This window comes from Haemorhous mexicanus, chromosome 4, assembly GCF_027477595.1.
Source record: "Haemorhous mexicanus isolate bHaeMex1 chromosome 4, bHaeMex1.pri, whole genome shotgun sequence".
NCBI lineage: Eukaryota > Metazoa > Chordata > Aves > Passeriformes > Fringillidae > Haemorhous > Haemorhous mexicanus.
In genome coordinates, this window is record NC_082344.1 from 45,009,140 (window position 1) to 45,036,528 (window position 27,389).

Genomic DNA, 27,389 nt, shown 5'->3' on the forward strand with positions numbered 1-27,389 from the left:
ACAATGGCATACAATGCTTTAAAGTGGATTATTTTTAATTTCAGGTGGTAAGGCCAATGGAGGAGAAAAAGGACAATAGTAATTTGAGGAAAGAAGGATAGAATTAAAGTTAAAATTAATCTGCAAAAGCTATCAGATCCTAAACAAATAACACACATAGAAAAGCATGAAACAATCCAGGAAACAGTATTTAATTAAAAAAAAAAACAAGTACAAAATGCCTCTGGAAATGGACATCAATTTGCCAACATTGTTTTTGCTACACAATTTTAAAAGGATTTCAAGTCTTGTTTCTCAAGCACCTATAATAATTTTATATTCTGTCTTTCACTGATCTTAAGAAGACTGCTACAAGTTGAAATATCAGTAAAAATGTTTTGCAATTTTGTAAAAGTCTGTATCACAAAATTCAGAGTCAAGAGATATAAATTTACTATTTGTTAACACATGGAATTAGCATTACGAAGTGAAATTTTCACACATGTAATCTGTGTGAAAACCTAGATTTGTGGTACAAATCTAGGTTTTCACACAGATTACATGTGGCATACACAGAGCCAACCCATTCTTATTTAAGGCTAAAAAGAGAAAAGCAGACTGCTCAGAATGCAGACTTCCTTTTGCACTGGTTCTTATAGCCCCAAATATGCCCCAACAGCTCCACCCTTAGGGAGCTGCAGAAAAAGACATTTTGGAAGACTGGTCCCTTGGGCACTCAGCTTCAAAGTCAGAATACAAAATTTATTTTCAAACAGCTACCATGCTGATATAATTGTTTTATCTAATATTCCATACACAAAGTTAGTAAATTATCACAAATTATCAGGAATAACTGACTGTACTCTAAACATGCTTTGTAACTGTATGCAAAAATATGAAATGGCTGTTTTCCACAGTTTATGCCCAAGTGTAAAAATGGTTTAGGTTAGTTTATAACCTAAACTTTCAGAACATGAGTTAAGAAGAAATGTGTGATGACACTACTATCATATTACCAGCAATGATATCCTGAATCTTCTTTGTAAGATTTGAAACCAAACTATTTACAAGAGCTGTTTATTTTCTGTGCCCCTTCAGCAAAGTGAAATGTAGCACCAAATAGCTCCAATAAACAATCTGATCTTTCTTCAGTCTCCCTTTCCTAATTCTCTGCAATACTCAGAGCACTACTTTCAAATCTGCTTCAGCTACTCAGCTTTGCATTTCTACACAGCCATACTATGTTTTATCTCTAACAACAGACATAATCTAACTTTGAGACACTTCATTGTGCCACACACAGTAGTGAACAGTTATTCAGATTTAAAAGTGGTATTTTGTACTAATACTGCATATGAAATGCAGATAAATAGCATCAACTGAAAAATTATTTTAGGAAGGGAAATAAAATTCTTTGGTGAGCATAGAGACAATGCATGGAATCTGTTTCTTTGCATTAAAATCCTGTAGAGTTGAGCAGGACTCATACTCTGCCACTTTGCGATTGACACGAGTTAAAATCTGCATGAGTTCAAGTTTCCCTGCATGTTTCTGCAGCATTTCGCACAGTGACTGAATAAACCACGAGCCTTGAACTGAATTCCTCCAGGAGTAATAGCCTGTGGAAGAGAGAAATGACAAAGTGATGAGATGGAACAGCCTTTGATACAGGACAGGTCAGCAATTAGGAGAACAATGCATTGTTTCCAATGGCAACCAATGTTTTAAAATAACTCAAAACCACCAACCAACAACATTTAGATTTTATAATCTCCAACAATTCCAATTCAAAATTTTTTTCTAATCCTGTCACCTTTTATAATCTAAGAAAACTTTCCTGACTTTTGATTTTATTCCTACTTAGGTTATCTTCTGCTGCAGCAATCCTAGTCATTAATCACTTACTACTTTCCATGGGGTGAAAATACAAAGAAGTGACAGTACAGGTAGAAAATGGGTTTCAGGGTCATTAGCTTCACAAATATGTGCAGAATTAAAGACTGAACCTACTTCTGCTAAATGGAAATAGAAATAGGACATATGAAGGGCTCTGCCACTACCAATTTTGCTTAAGGATGCAATACAAATACAGTCAATAGACAAATAATATTCTGGTACTTATCCATTTCTGCATATCTGATTGTTTTGTTCTCTGAGAATAATATCTTTTCCTCTTGCTGGAAATTATTTGCACAACTCCAATTAACTGAATTTCCAGCAGATGAACATTTGAGGGTTTGCTGGTGAGAAGGATATATTCAGGGTTTGGTAAGGGTTTTGTAGGAATCAAGAATAGCAACTACTTCAACAAGAAATCAAGTCAAATTTTAAAAAGTGATTGAGGGAAGTAAATATTTATTTCCATGAAGGGGTGTATTGGGTCTGGCTAAGCAGGAGTTCATTTTCCTACAGTAGCTCTCACAGTGCTGTGCTCTGCACTAGTAGCTGGAAATGTGTTGATAACACCCCAGTGCTTTGGCTGCCTCCCCAGCAAGGGGGTGGGACTGGACAAGAGCCTGTGAGGGGACACAACTAGGACAGCTGACCCAAAGTGACCAAAGGACATTCCACACAAGTGAATTCACCCACTGGCTGGGTCCAACTCCAAGCTGAAATTTCTAGCAAGAGTACAGGCTGACATGGATACAGTGCCTCACCTGGAGCTGTAGAATAGGCATACAGGAAGTCTGCCTCTACAGGTATTTTCTGACACATTGTTTCTTCTGATCCACTGTCTGTCTCAATACCCGAATCTAATTCTGTCCCTCTACAAGCCTATTTGGTAGAAAGAAAAATGGAAGATAATGTTAAAATAGAAAAGTAAAGGCAGTGATCATTATAAAAACATTTATATTTTGTGTTTTAAAAATTATAATATCATGATTAAAAATCTGCAAAAATAACAAGAATTTATGTGTCACATTTCCATTAGACAGACTCAGAAGAAAACTAGTAACATTATTTTAAATGAACTACACAGTTTGGGTAAGATAGATATCCATTCAAAAGTGCACTCAGAAACTCGTTAAAATATTACCTAATATTTTATTTAATACATAGAATTAATGCAATGCCAGCTGTTATAAATACAGCCTACCTAACAGGGAAAACTGTGCCACTTCAGACCTGAAGAGAATCTTACTCTGAAAGTAATTACATTCAAATCTATTTTAGAAAGGATTAACTTTTTGCACGAATAATTAGTGGGAAATGTTTTTTGTTTTCAACTATCTGGCTGATTTGATCATCATTGTTCAGCTGTACATCACCTGAATGAAAAAGAGCTTGGGTTTTCCTGCTAAGCTTCTGCACCTGTCACCTCTGAAAAGGCTTGTTAGTGCTTTCAGTTCAAGAGGCCCATCTGTACCATAGATCAATCCTTCATCGCCGTGGCTTAGCAAGACGCAAATAAAACTGCTTCGCTTGCTGTGATCTTCTTCAGAAACTTGAAAGAAAAAAGAGACTTAACTTCCTGTAGTCTGTAAAAATTTGGAACATTCGATCCTTCCTAGGTCACAGAAGTCTTTAAGAACTAATCTGCATGTTTAGAAACCTCCAAAGAGTTTTCATTTCTGAACACCAGAAGCCTGCCCACTTTACTTCAGGAGGCTGGGCACAGGAAACCCCAAATTAAGGGCCAACCCTCCCCATTGCAAGACACGGCCACAGAGCTAGGCCAGGAATACTGTCAGGAGACAAAAAGGGTATTGCCACAGTGTCTCAAAGTTGGAATGATACACCTCATTCATGCAATAATGGTCAGCCTCGTGATCTGGGATTGGACTGATGGAATACCCTGGGTTTTGGGAAAGAAAAGAGAAGTCCTTCCTTTCTTTCCAATTGGATTACATGGGAACTAAATGTAGCATGATGGCTGTTGCTGCTCCTGCAGGTACGAGCAGTACATTTCTCTCACTTTTTACCTGGGGTGAGGTCTAGAAAGATTTCTGAATCCTCTTAATTTTGTATTTACAGTTATTTAGGCTTGATATAAAGTGTTTGTAGTTTTATACTTTTTTTTCATCTCGTAGTATACAAATAGCATAGAATCTATATTCTCCAATGTCTTTTCTTGCCTGACATCGTGGGAAATGTACTTGAGGACCAAGATGACTTTTTCAAATTTGTGAAACGATACAAACAAGGTTAAAAGAAAGGATCCAAAAGAAATTATGAGCGGTAACTCAAAAACATGCAAGAGTTTGTAGATGAAAAATAAAAACAGTCCCTAAATCTGAAGTCTTACTGGTTTGTGCTTAACAAAACACTAAATTTCTGTTAGAAGAGTCACATTTTCAGCTACTTTCAACAGACCAGCTACAACAATACTAATGAATTAACCATGTCTGGGAACATTTTCTGGCATAAATATTAACTGGCACTAAAGACCTACCATCTATGTTAGCAAACACTTTCATTAAAACAAACACACAAACAAACCAAACAAAACCAAACACAAAAACCAAGACCAGGATTGCTGTAGGCTAACTGCTGTTGGGAATAACCACTGGAACACTCTCAGTGTGTAAGTATGACCTGGAACAGTCTGGGAGAGCACTAGTGGGCATGAGGCCCAGTCATGGCAGAGAACCTTACAAGAGTTAACCAGAATGGTCTGTGTTCCAGGGCTACTGATACCTCCAGGCACCATTTAATGTATGGGTCTAGATGTAGCCAAGTCCAAACGAAGCAGGACTGAAACAGTAGTATAAAGCTCTCACTTGAAAGAAGGGAGTTTTGCTTCACAAGTTAAACAAAATGTGAGTTGCTTATCCAAAGAAAATTCAGTCCACACACCTGCAGTTCTGGTCCCTCAATCAGAACCCCTCTTTGGGCCACACCACTAAGCATTAAGCACAGAAACCCTCTACCCAATCTAGCAGCTTTCTTTCCAACTCACAGAGCTTCAGTGATCCCAGGGTCAGAATATAAATCAGTCTGCATTTAAGTTTCAGCCTTTTTTCCAGCCTTCTTTAGAAGATGAGAAAGGATACGGAGACAACAGTCATGGCACAAAAGATGGAGAGACAGCTAAGATGAATAAACATAGAAACTATGATGTACATGTCATCCTTAGCAATAAATCACCAGAAGGTATGAAATAGCATCTAAAAGAACCCAGAAAGAAGATATATGAGGGCAAGAGATGTATTTGGAAATAGTAGCTGACCTAATGCACACACACAACATATATTAACTTACCATTTTTCAATAGTTTAAAAATGTCCCCACATGAAAGATCATTGCTGATCTTTATTTTATATCCCAACTTCATAAAAACTTCTCTGACACTTGCAGCATCTGCATCTGTACCTGAACGGGGTGACATCCCTATACACAAGAGAAATGTGTTATTTTTTCATATTATATAGATGGCAGGGTCTGATTGAGCCAAATTATTTTTCTTGTTTATAGCTGTATCAGTCTGAAATATTCCATTATTCCAGATCCACTCTAGCAGAGACAACATTGCACTGTTACATGGGCATACCATCTCCCACCCTCTGTGCCTATTGTAGATTTATCTGCATCTTATTTTTATACCTACTGAAGGACATAAGAAGAATTTCATTTGCAAAACAGAAATCGTAACTAAAAGGTAAGACAGACTTAGACTACAGATCAGTTTTCCTCCTCATTACTGCTACACCCTAATGTGTTCCCTCTATGCATATTTGGAAGAATGGACTGAAATTAATAACACCCATGACTTAATTTTAGAGTGCAATCAAAACTGGTCTGCATATTTAATTTTGAAGAGTAACACACAGCACGAATTTATCTAAATTAAGGAAAAAAGTAAAAAACTTGTGAACAGTACTGGTATGTCGCTGGAAGTTCTTATTGTTTATTATTATACATTCCCCCATCTCTGGATAATCCATTCTGTAACTGTGGTCTGGCAGAATTCCAGAGTCCATAGACTTGCTAGCAGGTAGGCTCTTTCTGTATAGAAACCAGACAAAATTTAGGTGTTAATTTCTGATCTCTCTTCTCCAAATAATGACAACAACAGGCTATTTCAGCAAGCCCAATGAAACTGGTGAGACTGCATTTGCAGTAACCTTCTGTGGAACTTGCAACAAGCTTGAAATTAAAAGAATCACGGAAGAACTGTGTTTAAAATTGTAATGCCTCTGCACAGGAGAATATGAAAACTATGAAAACTTAATTTAAGGATGCCAGTTATTGTATCAATAAGAAATCAGTTGGGCTTTTTGACTATCATCTTTTGAAATCTATGTACCCGGAGGAAAGGTTACCTCTGAGAAAGCAAATCTGTTCTGAATTCTAAACAGAAGTTATTATGATTGAATTTCCACAATAAAACATTCAAAATCTAAAAAGAGGCGGCAGATGCGCGCTCCTTTTCTGCTTAAGCAATAGCCACCAGTGTGATGGCTACACCTGGATGAAGCTGGACTTTGGGGAGACAGCTAACACAATAGCTAAGAGCTTTAAGTCTTCCTCAGCATCTAAGGGCTAGCTGAGCATGCACTATCCCAAAACATGGCTCATATGCAAGTGTGACTGTAAGTCACTTGTCCTACTCCACATACAGCAGGCTGCACACCAGGATCTCCCCTCGAGCAGAGATGTCTCTCTCAGTTACTCCTCGAGGCTGAGACATCCCTTGCCACAACAGCTTCTTGGTAAGTAATTGATAGTATGCTAAACTTTAAAATCTTAGCTCAGTGACATTAAGGATTGACTGTGCACATATAATCCCTGAGACATAAACTGATGACCAGTCTTAAATTGAAGACTTAAACCAAAAGTACCTCACTTACCCTTTAAAACCTGGAATAGATTTTGCATCTGCCAGATCTTTCCCCAGATGTGCTCCATCTCCCATGTCTGTCATTATTGCTTTCAATTATCAGCTTGAAAATGCAAGAAAATGGAAGTATTATGACAGTTTACAGAATAACTTTAGCCTAGGATATTAGTAGGCAAAAAAAAAAAAAAGCTTTCTGAGTAATCTCTACACATTTTATATTTGAAAGAAGAACATTAATTATTGCCTTCTAAAAGAGTTCTGGGAAAAAGTCTGCAGATCCCTATGAACAAATCTTTGAAAAGACTTACAAAAAGCAAGGTAAGAGAGAAACAAATCAAAAACAATCTTGAAAATACTGTAATGTCCCCAGATGCATTAGAAATTAAGAACCAAAAATCAAGTAATACAAGTTATTAGATATGTGCAAAGACTAACATAGATTAGAAATTAGGTCATAGTAGTTTGGGAAACGAGTAATTTCTCTGCATTCAATTTCAAATGAAACATTACTGCATCCCATTCTAACTGGTGTGTGCGAAGGCAATTGCAATAGTAGTAAAATAAAACCACAACAATATAACTTAAATCATTTGATGGAATGACCCCTATGCTGTGGGCTATTTACTTTTACACAGGCCAATAAATTACAAAGGATACGAAATCAGAAATCAATTTAAAAGCATTAAACCTCCTCCACGGTTACTTTGTGTATACTCATGGAACATACTACCTAAGTTACCTTAAACTCATGTGTCAGAAAACAACTATGCATCATAAATTTAAACCACCAGATAGGACAAAGTAATAATTGCTTAGTAGTGCCAAGACCTCAAGAAGGTCAAACAAGGCATTACAAGGCAAAAATTTTAAGAAAACTTACTTCAGCAGATATATTTATGGTATATAAGAAGGTATATGTAACCAGACCAAGTAGCAAGATTTGCTGGTCAGATGTGATGAAGATTCTTAATTAAGGCTTGTTCTTTGGGGCAAACTATATTTGCCATCTTATATCATGATATTATTATTATTATCATCATCATTATCATATTAAGTCTCAACTTTGTATCTGTACTCTTGTTAGTGCAACACAAACACCCCTTTTTGTGGCAACAATTACTGATGCATCAGAAGCACTAATTTGGTTATGTATAACCAGCTTTCTTAACTTGTTTCTAGGAAGACATTTACTTACATTTTTAGTGGCTTCAAAAGATGTTCCGTGTTGCTCTGAATATTATTTCAGAGCACTGATGTAATTCAATCTTCTTCTTCACCAAATTATTCAAGACTTGACAACTGTATTATGTAATGCAGCAAACAGGAAATTTCCTGAAAATCAAATTACCAAAATACAGAATGAGCTTAGTATTTTAGAAATAAAATGTCTAAAATACATATTATCATTATATTTTAGAAATTTACTTTAAAGACAGTATCATAGGGTAGTAACTAAATCTACAATGCTGAATTAGACTGCCTAGCCTCTTGATCTGGATTCATCCATCCTAACTTCAAAGTCTAATTCATTAAAAGTACCCTGTGGGAAGAAAAAGGCAAGAAACTCCAAAGGGCATTTCAAATACCTATGACCTGTGGCATGATAATGATCCAACCCTATGCCCTAGAGAGCAGGGAACATTAGGACCGCCAGCAAAGTCTAGTCTACTGTGACAACTGGTGTGTGCACCCAGCTCTAACTGAAGGGCAGAGCTCCTGATCCCCAGCAATTGGAAAAAGCCTTTCATTGACAAGGATGCTGTAAGTTCTCCTGCTCCAGCACAGCCCAGCTTCAGGATTTTCTATGGCTTTTTCAACTATCCTTACTACAATATCCTTGGCTTTGGGTCGCAGCTCTCCTGAGCTCTCAGCCTGAGCAGAATTTGTAGGAAAACATCCAAGCAGACTGACCCACCATTCTGATGCCACTCATCCTCTACCGTCTCCTAGAGAAGAACTAGGTGCACAAGCACAACCCAAACCCTTTAGTGTGGCTGGGATTAATAAGAGAGATAGGGAAATTATTAACTTCCTTCATCTGTTATTTGTCTAACAACAGTCATAAACAGCCACACCATATAAAAAAGCACAGCATCATGTGTCAACTCTATTATCAAAACCAGTGCCAGGTGCACTGACAGCAGTGCAGCCATGTCAGCACAGAAACCAACTTCTGCTAAACCCCAGGTGCTGATCCCAGCTGTTTGGCACTGGGAAGTTCTGCAGTGCCAGTGCTGCAAGTCCATGAAGGAGAGAGTGCAAACTCGAAAATATGTGCCTCCGTAAGATGTGGCTAGCCCCTGTTTATCAGATGAGCCACATACCAAGAGCTACTTGAAGAAAGACTCAGCCAAAGTACAGGGAAAGCTAACACTCTCTGGCCAACAGATGAGCCTTTGGAATCTCGAGGGAGGTTAAGAGGCTTATTAGGTTCTCTTGCATTCACATCAACCAAACTGCTGAACAGCAGCAGCCTCAACGAAGCAATCTGCAGACCCTGAGAGCCCTGAATGCTCACACAATATAAATGTTGAAGCAGAATGCAAACACTAAGAGAGATCTTCAACATTTAAGTGACCTTAAAATAAGACTTATGTCTTTGACCCTTTAGCGACCTTAAATTTTAAAGCTCTCAAACTGCTGTCCTTGATCAACAAATCAAAAACAATGAAATTGGAAGAAGTAGCTAGCAAAACCTACAATTACAACAAACTATATTAGTTTCTTTCTGAAAAATTTAAAACACAACTTGCAATACTGCATCAAAAAATATTTCTTACTAAGGCCTCTGGGAGCCTAGTTCACAGCCTACAGTTTCAATTGTTCAATGAAGTGTTAGAGCTTCCTGCACTCTACTTCATCTCAACTGGAGCTTGTCTGAGAGACTTAACAGAAGCTATGGGGATTGTCTAGAAAAACTGGTCGTAACATGTTGAGTATTTGAAATGCACATGGTTTATCTTCAGAATGGAATCTGTAACTCACTTTTAATATCCATCAATTCCTGAGCACCCTCGGGCACCAGGTCACCTGCACTCTTTAAAGAACAGAAAACACCCACAAAGAGGCATCTCTTGTTGCTAGGCACTCAAATGCCGTGTTTGAGCCAGCAGGGTATTCTGTGCTCTAAAGCACCAGTCAGGGTAACAGCAATGCTCTCCGGAGGATGGTGCTGATTCTGACAGGCCACTAAGAATTGCCTCATCTTGCTTTAGGTAATGCAGTGATGCCATGCATTTCCCTGTGGAGGATGAGCTCATCCTGGTGGGGGGAGATGTGGGGGGAAGAAACTACGGCAGTGCTTTAAAAATTTATTACAGATTTTTATTCTGCTCTTTGATATTATTTTCTCTGAAAGCTTAGATAAAATGAGGTTTCTGTAAGAAAACTGTAAGGAAATATAAAAAACAAGTTTTTGAAAAGAACAACAGCATTTTTATAATCTAGCAAAATATATACAGTAGATTTTGGGAAGCTTATTTTATAATACTGTATCTGAAAAAAATACAATTAAAAAAAAAGAGACAGCAAATATAAAGGTGATGCTACTATGATTTTTACACATACTAAGTAGTAAGAAATAAAGTGGCTCAAATAGGTCCAAAGCTATGCTCTGCAAGCTACCAAAAAATGAACAATGTCTCTCTGTGCAGCAATAAGAGCAAAAACATTTTACCCCTACATAAATGCAGTTGTTCTAATGCTTTTATTTTGATAAGAGAAAACAATAAATAAAACAACTTTTTACTTCATTCCAGCCTGGATTTACTTACTCTACCTGGGCCTAATGAAAATAAATTCACATCATCATGTGTCACCACTGCCATAAGAACCACCAGGTTTCTTTTAAAAGCAATATTTATTTGAAATTACAATCGACAACAGAAATGAATGGTATAGTGATAAAAATAATACCAAAGCTTCTGAGACGGAAGAAAGCAAATAACTAAACTGTCTTTAGTTACCAACTGGATCCTGAAATATGCAAACCACAGGAGACAACACATATTTAGTATATCTCTGCCCTTACAAAGCAATGAGTACAGCACTATTAAAACACGTGCTCAAAATAGACATCAGCAATGTAAAACATCTCCCTAAACATAGGAAAAGGGCAGTTTTCTACATCACATGAGAGAAAATGTCAAGCCTTCAAAGAACGTATTTTTTGTACATGAACATATACATGTCATGATACTAATGCAGACATGCAAATTAAACATTCCCCCCTCTACAATGTATAACAATTATTTGACTAATAACAGAAGGAAAATATAGATGCAGACTATACGAAAAAAATGAAAAACATTTGAAATATACCACTACATTTTCTGTGTGACATTACCCCCTACTAAATACTGCTACCACAGATGGAAGCAGGCTGAGACCGCTCTTCCCATTGCTTCTGGTCTGGATGCAGTTGCTGGAAAACCCTGACACTGGACCAGCATTCTGATCTTCCAAAACAAACAGACTTTTAGGTACTCAGCATGAAGATGTAAGCTGAAGATGTCAGCTGAAATTACTCCGCGTGTAGCTGGGACCCCGGAGTTACTAATTCACCTGTAGCTATTAATCACATCATCACCGCTATAAGCAAGTTATCAGCCGTATCAGGTTCCTTAACATGAAGGGCACGGTGTGGTAGTTCGAAACCTACCACCTGGCAAGGGATACCTGAAGGAAGAGCTGTGAGTTACAGGGTAAAAGACCACAGAGGGCCAGCCCTATCCTTCAGCCCCGCAGGGAACAGACAGAACACAACACACCTCGGCCAGGGCCTTTTACACGCTATCAAAAGTTAGCCACAGTGCCTGCCAGGACCCCAAGCATGCTTTTCGTCAGTACAGACGAGGTTTAGCACGCTTTGTTCTGGAAGATCCAAACACAGCTTCTGACCCCGTGTTTCCGGTTCATGGGCTAGGAGGGGTTACCAGAGAGCAGCTCAGAATTACAGCGCCTTTCCTTTCTTTTCCTTCTTTAAGCCCTCTGTTCCGACAGCTTCTCCACAGAGACAGGCTGAAAGGGAACAAACTAGCTACCTTAAGCTTTTGGAAAGCTAACACCTGAGGCCAGCGCTCTGCCCCCGGGCAGGGGAAGCGGCGGGCGCTGGGCTGGCACCGCGGCCGCTCTCTCCCGCCTGGCCCCGGGGCAAGGCCGGGGCTCATCCGCCCCCACCACCACCGACCGACCGACCGACCACCGGGCCTGCGGGGCCGGGAGCCCCGGGGGAGCGGCGCTCTCAACCGGGCCCGCCCCAGGCGAGAAGCTGCTGCCCCCCTGCTCCCCTCAGCCGACTTCCTCCGGGAGAGGTACCGGCGGCCACGCGGACCTGGAGAGACACAGCCTGGTCCACCCTCCCTACCCCCCTCCGCTTTGTTCGGCTGCGCCGCCACACCCGCATCCCGGCACCGCCGCATCCCGGCACCGCTGACACCCACCGGCTGCACCGCCTGCTCGCTGCTCTCCGACCAGCGTTTTCCCGAATCTGGCTTAGCGGAGCGCTGCTCGGTGCGGAAAAGCCCCGCCACCGCTGCCCGGCCCGCCCGGCGCCCCGCTGGCCCCGCCCCGTGCAGGCCGGGCAGCCCGCGCCAATGGCGGCGGGGAGCGGGCGCGGGCCGTGAGTTCGTGCCGGCCGGAGCGGCGCGGGCCCTCCCGGCGCGGAGAGCGGTGTGCGAGGCCAGGCTGAGGAGGGGTGGCTGCTCTGTTCTGCTTTGCTCTGTTCTGCTCTGCTCTGTTCTGCTTTCCTCTCCCCTGCTCTCCCGGCGGAGCTTGCCGGGCCGGGCCCTATGGCGGAGCACTGAGCCACCGCGCCTGCGGTGAGCCGGGTACGGCTGTCCTTGCTGCTCTTGGGTGTGAATGGTGTAACCCAAACCTTGTCAGGTTTGCGCTGTTGCTTGAGTTCCTCTGCCTGCTGAAACAAACGTGCCCTTCTGGTACATTTATCTATGTCGGTTCGGCCTCAAATGCTGTGTGCAGTTTTGGGCACCATGAGGATGGTGAAGGGCTTTGGGGGGAAGCCATGTGAGGAGCAGCTGAGGTCACTTGGTCTGTTCGTCCTGGAGAAGATGAACAAACCAAGATGAAAAGAGGTTAAGGGGAGACCTCATTGTGGTCTTCAACATCCTTGTGAGGGGAAGAAGAGGGGCAGGCATTGATCTCTGTGGTGACCAGTGACAGGACCCAAGGGAACGGCCTGAAGCTGTGTCAGGGGAGGTCGAGGTTGAATATTAGGAAAAGCTTCACCCACAGGGTGGTTGGGCCCTGGAACAGGCTCCCCAGGGAAGTGGTCACAGCACCAACCCACAAAGAGCTCGAGAAGCATTTGGGCAACATTGCTAGGTACATGGTGGCTCTTGGAGGTGGTCATGTGCAGGGCTGGGAGTTGGATTAGAGATGATCCTTCCAACTCAGAATATTATGTGATTTTGAAGGAATGGTGCCTTGTAAAGGAAATGGGCATTTAGAGTAATCAGTGGGGACAATTACTAAATGAGCAGCCCCCCTCTTGACCTCAGTGAGCGAGATCCCTGTGGGTGAGCTGTCCTGTACCACAGCAGGACCTTCTCTTGGACAGGGTTTTCGCCCACCTGCATGGTGACAGTCCCTGGCTGCCCACAGACCTGCTTTGCGCAACAGTGCTCTGACACTGAGGGCTGATCTTGGCTTCATCATCAACTTTCATGTCATTTGGTTTCATATTTGTACATCAACCTTCAGTAGCAGAAGTCAGATAATGTTGGAAGCTGTGTATTCCAGCTTCGTATAACAGGTACTAACTTACTTTTTCAGGGGTCTGATGTACTGAGTTTTGCACTTGCAATCTTAATTTGAGGAACAGGTTGTCCAGAGGAGTTGTAGAGTCTCCTCCACTGGAGATACTCAGGAACTGACTGGACACAATCCTGTACCACGTGCTCTAGGATGACCCTGCTTGAGCAGAGAGGTTGGACCAGATGACTCATTGTGGCCCCTTCCAGCCTGAGCCATTCCATGATTCTGTAGTTGTAGAGGCCACTTCCCCTAGCAAGAGGGCAAGATGAGCATTTGTTTTTGGGAAGATGAGTAGTGTTTGTTAATATGCCACTTGTCAGCTCAATGTAAGGATAGCTAGGCTAATTTTCTCTAACGTTAAGGAATTTAATGTGTTCTTCTAAGGCTGAATCAGTAGCTGGGAGAAAATCTCATGGATTTATTTGTGTCAAGGACCATGAATTCTGCCATAGAACTGTGTTGCATGATACACACAGGAAACAAGTGTAATGTTATTTTGAGTAGCAGTTGATTTGCATGGCTCAGCTTCAGTTGTCAGCAGGTGTGGGTAGTATGTTTTGTTGTTATCATGAGGAGTAAAGGGAGAAGTAGTCTTCCATAAAATAGAGAAAATGAAATAGCAAGTTCTTTAAGTCATTGCTCAGGAGACATTTTTCCAGGCTCTCCATGCAGTCATCCTGCTGAGTCACTAACACTGAAGTCCAAACATGTTGGTGACAAAATTTCTTTCAGTCAAGTCAAACAAAAATAAGTACTACCCTTATTTCTGGTGGGACATAAGAGAGGAAGATGAAGTGAGAATTTCCCAGTGAACTCAGAAGGCTGGTCTGTAAGTGTTGATTGTATGTGCTCTAAATAGGTGTGTTGTGTTACAGTTCACACAGGAATTGAAATTGCCTTGAAGAGACTTGACATGTTGGACTCTTGAGAGACTGAGTGTTTGGACTGCAAGAACCTTGATAGGTTTCAGTTTAAAGTAAGGGTCATCACCCTTCTCCCAGGCTCAGATATCTCCCAGCTGTGTTCCTGCAAAAATATGGCCTGATATAACTAGAAAATTTAAAATTAATAAAGAATTATGGGGCTTCTCCTTCGCTTTCCTTTTTTAATGATCACCTTGTGGGAAAATGCTGATGTAGGGATGTCTTTTCACCTAGTTAATTTACAGCCAGCAACATCAAAATGAAACTGAAAGTTTTGTTAGCACTTCTGAGAAATGCTGTTGCCTATAATCTAACTTTTCATTCCCAGAGAAGAAACTAAGAGCACAAAAAAGGAGTGAAGAAAATGCACAGGTCAGAAGATGGACAAGGGGGATAGAGGTAATATGTTTGACCCCTGTTGGAGAAAAAACATTCTGGTTTTAGACTTGATGCAGGCACTGACTATCAAGACATTGGCAGGCCTAGAATAGTGGGCAGAAATGTAAGTGTCCAGGAACTTCTGCTGTGAAAAACTTGGAGGGGGAAAGGAGAGGATCTAAAATCTGGGCTTTGGGGCTCCACAAGAATATTTAAATACTTAAATTTGCCTTGTGGATCCAGCTTGTTAAAGGTTTGAGTACTTTTGAGTATGCTTATTTTCATTTTTATCTTTCACTGCAACCCAGGAGCTGTTAGGAGAACCAAGTGGTTGTGCTGGGCAGAACAAGAAGATTCCCCTTCATGTTTGTTACTTCTTGCCTCTCTTCCTCTGTTTCACAGTTTCCTGGCCATGCTTTTTATTGATTTGCAGGTGTTCCACTTACAGATAATTGTACATGTGTGTGTTTATGCTTTACTACATTACTCTGCAGCATTTGGATTGCTTTATGGGACTAGAAGCCTAAAGGTTGCAGATAGCAAGAGTCACTGCATGCTTCTGTTTCTTGAAAAGAGATAAGATTGCTGTTTTAAAGTTGTGAAAAATACATGAGCTTTTAAAGCAGGTGAAAGTATGAGTGATCAATAGCAAAGGTCAGCAGTGGAGAATGGAGCCCTTATTTTTGGTTTCAGTTCTTTTACTTTGAGATACAGAGCTCAGAGCTAAAGTCACTTAAGTCTTAACTCCTCCAATGAACTCAAATATTGTGCTATCCATACAAATTAATTATCTCATTTGGCTCCCCAACCATAAAGGAAAAATATTTTTTTACTCTTAGTATTTTTTTACTCCTTACTGATGTTATGTGCCTAGTCAACAGTTTGTATACTTTCTGAGGAGTGTAATACCATTCTGTAGACAAAAATAAAAATTCCTAAGCCTTCTTTCATTGTCTTTATTCTGTTGTGTTTATCTTTGATAGTGTTAATATGAAGCTCTTGTACTTCCAAAACAGTGTAGAGACATTTAATATTAAAATGAGTATCGTAGCAAGGTTGGGCATTGATTTGGAATATTGTCTACTCCCAGGTAATTAATAAATTACATTCAACAAAACCAGAATGAAAACCAGTGAGGAGTACAGGATATATTCAAATTAGAATTGCCTTGCAAATGGACTAATACTGATCTGACTATCTGTAATTGCTTTAGGAGAAATGAAGAGAAAATGGCAAGAAAGACTGAAGAAAGTGGAAGAACTAGCATCTCACTATGAAAGACATCCCCTTCCTACAGTTTATAGACCAAGACTGTCCAAACCCTCTATGCCGTCCTCCGTTTGGAAAATATTTTCTCGACAGGCTGAAGCTTTTAATTATGTAAAAACCTGCAAAGAGGTATGTTATGTGTTAGGGAAATGTCTCTAGTCTTTATATACTTTCAAGATTGAACATTATTAAAAATTGCTGCTGGCAAGTGAAGTCTTTATCAATTTACAAGATCTTTTTCTTCCCAATCCTGAAACTGCAAGTATTTTTTTTTTTTTTATCCTTGTAAATCACATTGCACTGAAGGTATCTCTTAAGTTGAAGTACTGGTTCTGTTCTAACATACAAGTTGATATGTGGTGTTAACTTTGAACAGTAAAAGTGCTTTTTGGGAACATTGTAATGATAAATTTGCTCCTTCTCAAGATGAACAAGCTGTCAGGGTGGGCAGGAGAATGGGAAGGTAGTGAGAATTGAGTAGGAAGAAAGAGGAGGAAAAAAATGAGGAAGAAAAAGAGATAAAGGAGAGGCAGAGACTAAATAAAAACGATAGAACTCTCCAGTGGCATCTGAGTAGCAAGTTCAGATGATTAGAAGTGATTAGCCAAATAAATATTGTATGAAAGGTATCCTCTGTTTTCAGTTTAACGCTTTTTAAATTGATTGCTATTTTTAAGGAAAGTAATGTTTTTTTTTCCATACCTGTTTCAGGTATTAAAGTAAACCAAGAGTTTAAAGAGAAAACAGTTTAAATTAGTGCACAGCAAAGAAAAGCTTCAAAGGTTTACCCATGTAACTGAAATCAGAATGATGTTCCAAATTAAAACGAGATGCTACTGAGTGTGGAAAAGGAAAAGTGATCTGTTTATAGCTCTCTACTATTTACTAAACTTTAACGATGCCAAGTAGGAACTTAGAAAGATTTAAACTGTTTTTTTGAATAAAACTAAGAACAAATGTCAATGTTTTTACTTAAAAAGGATGTTCATGTGTTTGCTTTGGAAAAGAACACACAGAGTGGACAGAGGTTTTACCTTGTGACAACATATCAAGAGCTTTGGTTTTATTACACGTGAGTATTTGAGCAGGTGCCCTGTATGTTCCTAAAAGTTAGTGCTATACTGGATATGCTGCCTAGTGAGAGCTATCAGGGGACAGGTATTCCCAGGAGCCATCTGCTGCTCTGAGTAGCACAGAGCTGTAATGGGTTACCTGAGGTTTCATCTTGGCAATGGGAAAAATCTTCACGAGGACAAAACAATATATTCTATAGTGGGTTTCAACTTTCTTTTGAGTAGCAGGTTGCCGTTATTTCCTGTGAATTAAGTACTCTGTCTGTTGAACTGAAATTTATTACCTGTAGATTTGCTTTTACTATCAGCTTTCCTCAGGGGATCATACCAACACATGACTAAAACATACTTCTCTGACTAATCATGCACCAGTTTCAATGGGCGTTAATGCAGATGTCTGGAAACTGATTTATGGGTTTGCATTTGCATGATGTAGTTCCAAGTATTGACAATTCAGTCATGTACTGAACTTTCCTCCCCATTTGTTTCTTTTACAATAAAACATTTAGCTATGAAGTGAAAGAAATCTGAGACAATTTTTATACGTTAAGCCTGATTTTTTTTTCTGAAACTGACCATGGGATTTTTTTAAAATTTAGTTAGAAAAAACTCCATATAATCTGTTTGTGCTAAAGACATATGAGTAATAACTGATGTTTCTTACTTTAGTTTTCATAATTCCTTGAATTCTCAATATTTCTGTATGTATGGTAAGACTGGGGGGCATGGGGAGGAGAGTACTCTACAAAATTAAATTCTAGGCCACAGAATCTTTGCTGATACTTGATGCTCATGTTAGTTACAAATTTTTCAAAACATTATAGGGCTGCTGCATTTTTAAAATATAGATGGTTGATTCCAAAACAAAATATCTGGGATCCTTGTTTGCAACTGATAAGCATGTTTATCATGCTCATAATGTTTATCATGAGAGGTTGTGATTTGTTTTTGTTTCTCCTTAGTCAAGGTTGCAAAACAAGTCTTATGCATTGCTATGAAGTAATTCCTGAAAAAGATGCTTGCAAACTTTATTTTGATTTGGAATTTTACAAACCAGCAAATCCTGATGCAGATGGCAAGAGTATGGTCATGAAGTTAATTGAGGTAAACTGGAGCAGTGTCATGCTGTGGATGAATATGAATTCATTGTTAATTTAATAGGAAACCAAAGTATTTACTTTATATTGATTATGCTGCAGTAAAATTAAAAGAATTGCAGACCCAGTGATTGTTTTTAATTAAGTAAAAATACTATTTTAAATAAAGCAAAGGTTTAACCTAAGTGAGACAAAAATTTAATTGAAAGAAAAAAATAAAGAATGATGGCTGTTGGACTGTTTGTATTCATGGTAGTTTACTGACATGGTAGGTTTACTTTTGAAGATTGTTTTATGTGCTCTGCCACTTCAGAGCTGTAAAACTGAAGGAATCTTTAGGTACCCTTTAGGTACTCATCAATAAAAGTTCCATTCATATATTCCTCAGTAAATTCCCTTTGCCTAATTGTGTAAAGTCATATATCAAGGCTTAGATGAATCTCTCCTGAAAGTTTCTTTAGATGACAAGTCATTATAATTTAGTTAAATGATGATCTAGAAAGTATCATGTGACTGCATTTACCAATTTGTTTGGTTTTAATAAGATCTCATTGTGAGTAGATGTCTGTCTGTGACACTTCTGTCACCTACATGTCTCTAGCTAGAAGTGAACAAAAGTAAAAGATTATTGAGGTAATTCCTTCATAAAGAACCCTTCATTGATGCAGGATCTAGAGGGGTTTATCCATTGTGTATTTCTACTCTGAAATGCAGAGATCCCTCAGGTTAAGATTTTGGATTTGCTGGGTGGAGGATCTGAGCTGCTAAAACCCAAAGCTTCCAGATCGTTAAGTTCCAAGTCCCAGTCCTAAACATGAGTGATCCCTAGCTTCATTCATGAAAGGGTTTTTTAGAGCTAATTTAGAGTGAAATCTGTTTTCTGCTTAGTTGTTCATTGGGTGATACCAATGAGTCAGCTAAATCATCACAGTGAATTAGCTCATTAGTCCTGTGTATCATGACAGCCTACATCTTCCACTCCTGGTGAGTCTGCATTGCAAACATTGTCACTGTGGGTGTGAACTGCTTTGTGGTGGAAAACAACCTGTAAAGCCTCCTAACCAGACTTTGACCTGAGAAACTGGACCTCTTCTTAGCTTATCACTGTTAGTTAAGTGTTAAGTGACTTGCATATTTAAGGAAAAAAGTCTGTATCAAACTTGGTTAAAACTTGATATGGGTTAGTTTGAATTAAATTATTTGTATGCTCAAAATGAGGGGAAAAAAAAGAACTTGAGAGAAATGTAGAATCTGAACTTGTGTTAGGTTTTGTAGATACAACTACTAGAGTAAAATAACATAATTAATGTTTATAATTTCAGCTTGTCAGCCAAAAATTAAAAGAATTTTATGATGTAAATTGTTCATCAAAAGATGTCTTGAACTTGGATTCCAGTACTGATGAAAAATTTAGTCGTCATTTAATTTTTCTACCCCAAAAGACTGTATTTAAGGATAACACTCATATTGGTAAGTGTGTTCTTTTCTCTTACACCTAGAATTAAAAGGTGACTTTATACTGTGCCATCTCCCATATGAGTATTTATTTTAATGGAACTATATGTGGAAACAAATATGTATTCCCAGCATGCACATAATTACTCTCTATTTCATTAAGCCTCATTTTTCCTCAACTTCTACTTTATTTTCCTATAATTAGCATGTGTTTACAAAACTGTAACTTTTTTTGTGCCTGTATGTTTTATTTACAAAAATACTGATTTCTGTGAAACTGGCAAGTCTATGGCTCCTTAATTTTCAGATTAATGTCAGTCTCAACAATTAAAGCTGCTGGTTTTTGCTCTAAATACAGTTAATTTCTGCTCAGCACGTTGTCAAAAAGGCAGGACAAAGATGATTTCAAGCCACCTGTGCATAAACATGCTTAAGAGAAAGGTGAAAGCAATTTTAATTGTTTACACGAGTCGGGATTTCTCAGATATGGCAACTCCAACACAGAGAATTGCCAGTTTAGGGTTTTCTTGACTCATTTATGTGCCCCAGTAGTCCTGTAATGAATTATGAGGATGATGATTTTGATGCTTGATATCCTGAGTCATGCTGCTGATATGTCGCATGGGAGGAACAGTATTTTATACTTATTCATGTTCCCCAGGGAAGCTTCATCCAACAGTGCAGAATCATCCTTGCTGGTATTCCTTCCACTTCATAGTTTTTTCCCACATCTTGCTTTCTCCCTAGAATTAATTTGGCCATGGTTTTTATTTGTCTGCCTTTGGTTACCATCTAGCAGAGCCTGGAGTTACAATGGGAGTTGAATTACAATACTGGGAGTTTGAAAAGTCATTACAAAATACTTTTGTAAAAGTAATTTTTTGTTTGCTCTTACATCAGTAAATACACGATGAAGCTGCAAGTAAACATTTGAATCATTCTGAAAGTGAAATTAGGGAAATCAGTAGTGAGGGGGACAATCACAGCCTTTTTAGAATCCTAAATATGAGCTTGTTAGTATTTAGGGGTTTGGGTTTTTTTTAAAGAAGCTTAATACAAATTCTTGCGAGGCACTGGTTTCTCAGTCACTGGCCAGAACCATTTTATACAGTGGGCTGGTCAAAAGATTTCTTTTTAAAAATCCAGAAGGGTTAAAAAGACCCTGAACTTCAACCACTTCTGTCTTGGCTTTTTTGAAAAATGTTTGCACAGAAACTCTCTTAAGTTCTTTCTTGGCTCATAAATGACATCTCCTGCTTCTGGCTTTTTTTGGTTGTTTTTAAGGTAACTTTGTGAGAACCATTTTGCAGCCTGCCATAAGATTAATGCAGAGTAGGGCTGCTGTGATTCCAACAGAAGAAGCAGGGAATGTTTTCCAGTGTTCTGCAGGAGCTGGATTAGATGGTTCTCTTACAAACCTCACAGCTGTTGAAGATGATTCTAAAGACATGCCAGCCATTGCTCATAAAACAAAGGATATGGGAATGCCACACCAGGGAGAAAATTTGGATTTTTCCTTCCTAATAGTCAACAATAAAGAAGGCAACAAGCAGCTTTTTGTGGATCTAGGTAAGTATAAGTGTTTTTAAAACTCTTTGGCATGCAACAAAGTTTAAGAATGAAATGTTCCTTAATGTTTAATTCGTGTTGTCCCTATGGTCAGACTTTAAATACCTGCTGAAACTGTCATCCTTAATGCTGTTCTTTAAAGGAGCCTTAGATTCATGGTCTGTGGAACTTCTTATATTACTACATTTAATTATTTTGTTATGAAGTTTAGAGTAGTTCTTTCCACACAAGACAATTTTTTTTCCCTTAAGGGCTTAGTGCTCCCATTTGGATTGAAAGAGGATAGCATATATTGCATTTCTGTTATTTCAGTTGAATTAGAAGCGGCTTAATAAAGGAACAAGTCTTACAGGCATGGCTTTCTGTATTCTTCTACATGTATGAATTGAGCCTTCTTTCCCTGTTTGGAATGGCAGCTGTGAGCTTTCAGTCATGAAATAATAGAAATTTTGGATTGGGCACTTCATGGCCCAGCTGGGCACAGGCTGTTCATGGTATTAAAATATTACAAATCTCCAGCAGCACAACACTAATAGTCAAACTAGAGTTTGAAAGTTCCACCCTTCTTTAACTCCTTATCTGTTTTTTTTTTTGCTTTTTGCCTTATCTCAGGGAAATGAAAATAGCTTAGCATGCTTTTGCACAGCAAAAAGGACTTTACCTTGGACTTTACCTTGGGTTTTTTCTTCAGACTCTTCTGAAGAACCTCCATTCCTTCAAATTCTTCTCATGGAATTCAGGATCACTTTTATTGTGGGCCTCCTCAGTATGTCTGATCTATTGAAATGTAATCCCAAAGTTGGCTACAGTAGGCTTCTCTGTTACTGAGTCAGAAAGGTTACTTTCACCTACTATTCAAAATTCCTTCAAGCATATTTGTAAATGGAATTTAAGTCAAAAAAATTTGTTTCCTGTCTCACTTTTTAAGAATTTGATGTTAGTTTCCCATAATTAACCATCCTCATTATTTATGTCATACTCATTACCTCAAAATTGGAAAGCTAAAGTCAGAATTGCTGAGCTACTGAATTATAGCATGAGGCTGCAGTGACAGAAAGCTTTGTGATGTTCTTGAATGAGCTCTGTGCTTTCTCTTAATGAAAATCAAATGCAACCTGCAAATAAAACTAATTTTCTCAATCAATTGTTAGATTATGCAATGTTAAGATACCTGGTTGTTGTTTTGTTGTTTGAGATTGGAATTAAGCTTTCCTGATAACATGCCCCAGAAAAGCTGAGAAGCAGTCCACAGAAAACAGAAAGTTTGATTAAGTTCTTTCTGGTTAAAATAATTGTGCAGCTTTTTGGGCTCAGTTGTGTTTCACAAAGTTATTGTGAAAGAAACAATTTCTTATCCTGAAGGAAAACTTTTAAAAATTCTAATGTCAGAATGATTAAGATGCCTACGTAGAGGTGTTGAGCATTTGTCTTAATTACTCTGTAACATAAAAGTGTACATGTGTGCGTGTTCTTGCTGTGTTGCATTTCTTCTATGGGACGTGAGCCAGTCAGTAGCAGTTTTTGTCCATTCATTAGAGTCTTAGCTGGGCCTAAGGAAAATTGTTTAATTTACAAGTGCTCAGTGTCTTAATTCCTAGCCAGCACTGCCGTGTTAAGAAATATCTGTTTTCCTGTAGGAGTTTATACAAAGAATAGAAATTTCCGGATGTATAAGTCATCAAAAGCAGGAAAAAATGTGATTCTGAAGATAGCAGAGGATAATAAGTTTATCCCCAACTGTGAAAAGGATGTTTCCTTGGAAGAAGCATATTTTCTTTCCTCTTTAATCTGCAACACTGGGTAATTACTTAATTCCAGTCAAATGTATGGTATTTTTAAATATCTATTTTAATGATAATTCTCCTGTAGCAGTTACAAATAACTATTGTGAATAAGCAATTATTCAATTAACATTGTTACAGTGTAATTTAGGAGTTCCTAGTAGAATTTCTTGGTTTTGAAGAAAAAAAATTTCTTGGGAGTCTTGCTCTTTTGTTAAACCTGCCTTCAGATCTATTACAACCTCTGAATTGTGCCTAAATTGTGAATCACAGGCTGGTCAAAGTTGGCAGGGACCTCTGGAGGTCTCCTGGCCCACCCCTGGGCCCAGGGCTGTGTCATGTTGTGCCACCCTGTGGGATGTTACAGGGAGTTATATTGTACTATGTTATGCTGTAGGAATCATACTCTTCTCTTTGTATTCTCCCCTTTCCTTAGAGCGAGTGATGACATAAAAGTTCTGTCATCTGGCTTTTCAGAGGAGGAGAGAAAAATGTCTGCTTTTTTAAACAGTAAATCTACCAGAAGCAGCAGAGGTACCTCAAGCCCTTCCTACTGCATAGACAAAAATACTCTTAATGTGGATGTTGTGTGACTTGTATGCCTGGTAATTTCTGGGAGGGCCCTTCTTCAGCTGCCTTTCTGCAGGAGGCAGAGTGCATCGGCACTGAAGGATGCTCTGCAGCACCTGAATGCACTGACCCTCCCTCCTGTACCGCAGCTGTCTTGCTTTGTCCCAGCTCCCTCTGTGCCTTGGGGGTGGGGGTGGCACTTTAAAGACCACAAGAAAGTAACAGTGGCTTCCTCCCTGGTTTTATTTAAGAGTGTGATTCATGTACATTTTCTGCCTATGGTCTATATAAAGTGTGTTACAATGGCACATTACAGTGGCAAACCCTCTAACAGTGTGTGTTTGTGGCCTTTGCTTTAACAGATCCCATGGAAGGTTACCAGGGTTCGCCATACCCAGAAATTGATAATTTTGTTCGTTCCTTGGTTAATAAAGATGGGGTACAAGGAGGTAAAGAAACCATCTTACTATGTACAAATGAGTCTTCTGCAGCACTATTTCTAAAGAATTTTAAATTTTTGGTTTTTTTCCTCAGGGATAAGACAATGGAGTTACTTCTCTCTCAAAGAACTACTTATTTATGATATTTCTGGTTACCGTTGGTGTGAAAATATTGGAAGAGCTCACAAAAGTAACAATATAATGTATGTTATTTAACTATTCAATTTTAAACAGCTTTATTTATTTTCCTGTTCAACTGTTATTCTCTAGAAATGCTGAAAAATAGATAGAATCAGCAACTGTTACAATTTTTGCTGCCTTGCTCTGTGGGGATACAATGTTTTAATTACAAAAAAAAACCCTACAAAACCAAGGAAACTATTTATCCCCTCCCCAAGTTTACTTTGTGATAACTGGACTTTTATTTCTAATAATTCTATGAAGTAATCTTCATGATATTTTAAATATGGGCCCAAAGATGCTAACATAGAGTATGTTAAAGTTATTAAACAGTACTATGTTTTGATACTTCCTAGCTAAGAAACTGAAAAATAAGAAAGCAAGCAGACTGCTTTTAAATTAATTTACAGTGCTTTTTAAATTTCATTCTTATACTATTAAAATGACTCTGTACATTGACTCTGTCATTTTAATAATTGAGAATTGCCATTTTAGAATGGTAATTCCTGCCACATGAATCAAGATGAGTTTTGCTAGTGACTCTACAAGGACTCAGACTTCCTACAGTTTTAGCAAAATAAATGACGGAAAGTCCGTTTTTTAGATTATATTAGAATTATGGTATATAATTATTATAAATATTTTAACTTAAAAATAATTTTATGTAACATTTAAAATCACTGAAACATAAGGAATGTGTTTCTGAGAAACAAGGATATTCCAAAAACCCCACAGCTGGATGAACTTGCTGTTTCTCAAGTGAGTTGCTTGAAGTTTGGTGTTTCTAAAGCACAGCTGAAAAAGCTGGGTGGCCTAATCAGTTGACAGAAAATAGTGATTTTATGAGGCTTTTATAATGAAATTATCTGTAACAGCAGCAGCAACAAAATATTACCTTACCATTAAGTCCCATATGCTAATCTTAATTTGATGACTTTCTCTTCCAAGCTTAATGTAATGAAATTGACTAAATTTAACTTTCAGATGTTAATCTTAAAAATTTATTTCTTTAAACTTAAAAAACCTGAAGTTTACTAAAAATTCTACAAAACAAGTGTGTAGTAAGTATGCCAAGAGTATGAAAGCAGTGTCCATAGCTGAGGACAAACAAAACTTGTTCATTTACTGTTAGAGTTTCCTACCATATGAATTCACTCATTTATGTACTGTTACTAAAAAACAATTTCATTCTTAGGATTCTGGTAGATCTAAAGAATGAAGTCTGGTATCAAAAGTGCCACGATCCTGTCTGCAGAGAACAAAACTTCAAATCACAAAGTAAGTAGCCTGTGATCTCAATTATACTTAATACATTTTGGAATGGTAACTTTAATTAATGACTTGTATTTGATTTAGGTTTCCCATTGCCGCCTGGGATATGCCTCCCATCTCTTTTCAAAGAGGTATGTTTTTGTTCTTTTGAGATGCTCAAGTTCTTCTGAGGCTCTAGAAGTCCTTGGATATTCCCACTAACATCCCAGTCTGCTGGGAGAGCTCCACACACTGTTCCAATGGTATAGAAGAGGTTCCCAGAGCAGCTGTGCTGGTGTGGTAGCTCCATATACTCATTTTTAGGTTCCCCAGCAATTCTAAGTTTCTGGAATTGTCTAACTTCACGTGGAACTAAAGACTTTCTGTTCTGATGTGAACAGCAGTTCCCAATATCTAAGCTACATGGTCACTCCAGGTGCAGAACAGAGAAACTGCCCCAAGTTTAGCTCTGCTGTGCATGTCTGACTTCATGCAAGGTAAAACAGAACTGGTTCTGGAACACTTGAGTCAGTCAGAGTCAAATGTAAGCCAGCAACCTTCATTTCTGAAATTCATTTATCTCCACTGTAGTGTACTAAAGCAGCACATTTCCCCAAACAGGCAGACTATTTAAACTGACCTGATCCTGCACCTAGACTTCAGGTGAACTCCCCGAACAGACAAGTTTTTCCAGTCCTTAGGCAATAAGAATTGGTATTTTTTCAACTTTTAAATTTAACTATACAGCTCTAAATATCATACAGCAGAATGGCACGTTAAGCTCTACTCAAGCAGCTCATGAATAGCTTTTCATTTTCAGAAAATGTTATTTAACTGTATTTTCAGGTCCTGACAGTATCTTTGAACAGACACTTAAGTTAGCCTTAACCTTGTATTATTTTATGAAGCTGTATTCAACAGGCTACTTGTAAGGTGCTAGAAAAACAGTGGATTTCTACTCCTCTTAAAATAGGCTTCCCCAGGTTAATGTGGCTGTATATGAAAATGCTGGAAAATCTGTAGGGTTGGCCAACTTTCTGCAGTGTCCGTTCTGTGTGACAGCACAAACTCCAAACTTGCAGAGCAGTTGAAGGTATCAAGAGTATTTGCATATGAAATAAGTAGTGTTCTTGTTTCTCAAAGGAAGAAGAGTCCACGCTAATGGATGACAGGGGGCACACAGAAGGAAAAGTACATCCACATTCTAATGTGTCAGACTTGTCAAAATGCTCAGAATCTCCAGAGAACAGCTGGTCTCAAGACTTCCTGTTGTCAGACAGTGAGTGGGAAAACACAAATGACGATGCCTGTTTCCTAGAAGCTGCTGAAGATGTGGAACTAGCTGAAGCTGCAGATGACAGTCTGAATTATGCCATGGAAGAAATCCCAGATGAAGTTCTTTTGGAAGCTTTAAGGAAAGAAGACCTCTACACTAAAGAAGGGAGCTAAGCACAGGCCTGGCCAGCAGTGAATGACACTTATGTGAAAAAGGTCATGCATGACACAGCGCATGCTGTGTGAAAGGTCCTGCGGGGTGGTTCACAAGCACCACTCCAGAGCTGCAGGACAAAGAATGGAGTGCCTGGGTGAACTTCAGCGGGCAGGAGGAGATATGGAAGGTTATGTGGGGGCTGAAGATTACTGGACTAAAATATTCATTATGAATGCTGCTCCAAGCTTAGCACTTTTAATGCTCTTTGCTGTACAGTTTCTGTTTTGTTAGTTGTATGTCCAAGTTTTATTGAGAAGCCAACAAAACAGACTTATTTCTAGAAACAAGATTAAATAATTTATTTCAAATGCAAATTTAATAAAAATATTTGTTTATTCATCTTTGTTGAACCAGAGTCTATGTTCTCTTTATTAATA

The 27,389-nt window shown here is 38.8% G+C and overlaps 2 protein-coding genes across 12 annotated transcripts; one reads left to right on the plus strand and one right to left on the minus strand.

Annotated features, from left to right (window-relative positions):
- Positions 1–175: 175 nt before the first annotated feature.
- Positions 176–12,339, minus strand: CASP3 (caspase 3). The gene is made up of 8 exons (XM_059844628.1): positions 12,202–12,339; positions 7,956–8,092; positions 6,771–6,863; positions 5,801–5,925; positions 5,182–5,310; positions 3,249–3,424; positions 2,637–2,754; positions 176–1,598 (listed from the first exon to the last, which is right to left on the minus strand). Exons 3-8 carry the CDS (start codon positions 6,842–6,844, stop codon positions 1,372–1,374), a joined length of 849 nt encoding a protein of 282 aa, XP_059700611.1. The 5' UTR covers positions 6,845–6,863; positions 7,956–8,092; positions 12,202–12,339; the 3' UTR covers positions 176–1,371.
- PRIMPOL (primase and DNA directed polymerase) lies at positions 11,723–27,351 on the plus strand. 11 transcript variants are annotated; one of them, XM_059844619.1, is made up of 15 exons: positions 12,345–12,430; positions 14,410–14,510; positions 14,786–14,856; positions 16,049–16,233; positions 17,085–17,176; positions 18,140–18,281; positions 19,597–19,744; positions 21,014–21,298; positions 22,936–23,098; positions 23,516–23,613; positions 24,012–24,098; positions 24,184–24,292; positions 25,465–25,547; positions 25,626–25,672; positions 26,664–27,351. In XM_059844619.1, exons 3-15 carry the CDS (start codon positions 14,838–14,840, stop codon positions 26,967–26,969), a joined length of 1,764 nt encoding a protein of 587 aa, XP_059700602.1. In that variant the 5' UTR covers positions 12,345–12,430; positions 14,410–14,510; positions 14,786–14,837; the 3' UTR covers positions 26,970–27,351. The 11 variants fall into 11 exon arrangements, with proteins under 11 accessions (XP_059700606.1, XP_059700605.1, XP_059700607.1 ...); XM_059844616.1 differs by lacking the exon at positions 14,410–14,510 and adding an exon at positions 13,338–13,532 and having other exon boundaries at positions 12,348–12,430; XM_059844618.1 differs by lacking the exon at positions 12,345–12,430 and adding an exon at positions 12,448–12,588.
- Positions 27,352–27,389: the final 38 nt, after the last annotated feature.

What these genes read in the sequence shown, in the direction of transcription:
- CASP3 (XM_059844628.1), bottom strand. Translation starts at nt 6,844, where the DNA reads ATGACAGACATGGGAGATGGAGCACATCTGGGGAAAGATCTGGCAGAT. An exon ending in GAACTTCCAGCGACATACCA is followed by an intron (nt 5,311 to 5,800) that starts GTACTGTTCACA and finishes TCTTGTGTATAG; the next exon opens with GGATGTCACCCCGTTCAGGT. An exon ending in TTTTAAACTATTGAAAAATG is followed by an intron (nt 3,425 to 5,181) that starts GTAAGTTAATAT and finishes TTTTCTTTCAAG; the next exon opens with TTTCTGAAGAAGATCACAGC.
- PRIMPOL (XM_059844623.1), top strand. An exon ending in GCAGCTTTTTGTGGATCTAG is followed by an intron (nt 21,299 to 22,935) that starts GTAAGTATAAGT and finishes GTTTTCCTGTAG; the next exon opens with GAGTTTATACAAAGAATAGA. An exon ending in ACAAAACTTCAAATCACAAA is followed by an intron (nt 25,548 to 25,625) that starts GTAAGTAGCCTG and finishes TATTTGATTTAG; the next exon opens with GTTTCCCATTGCCGCCTGGG.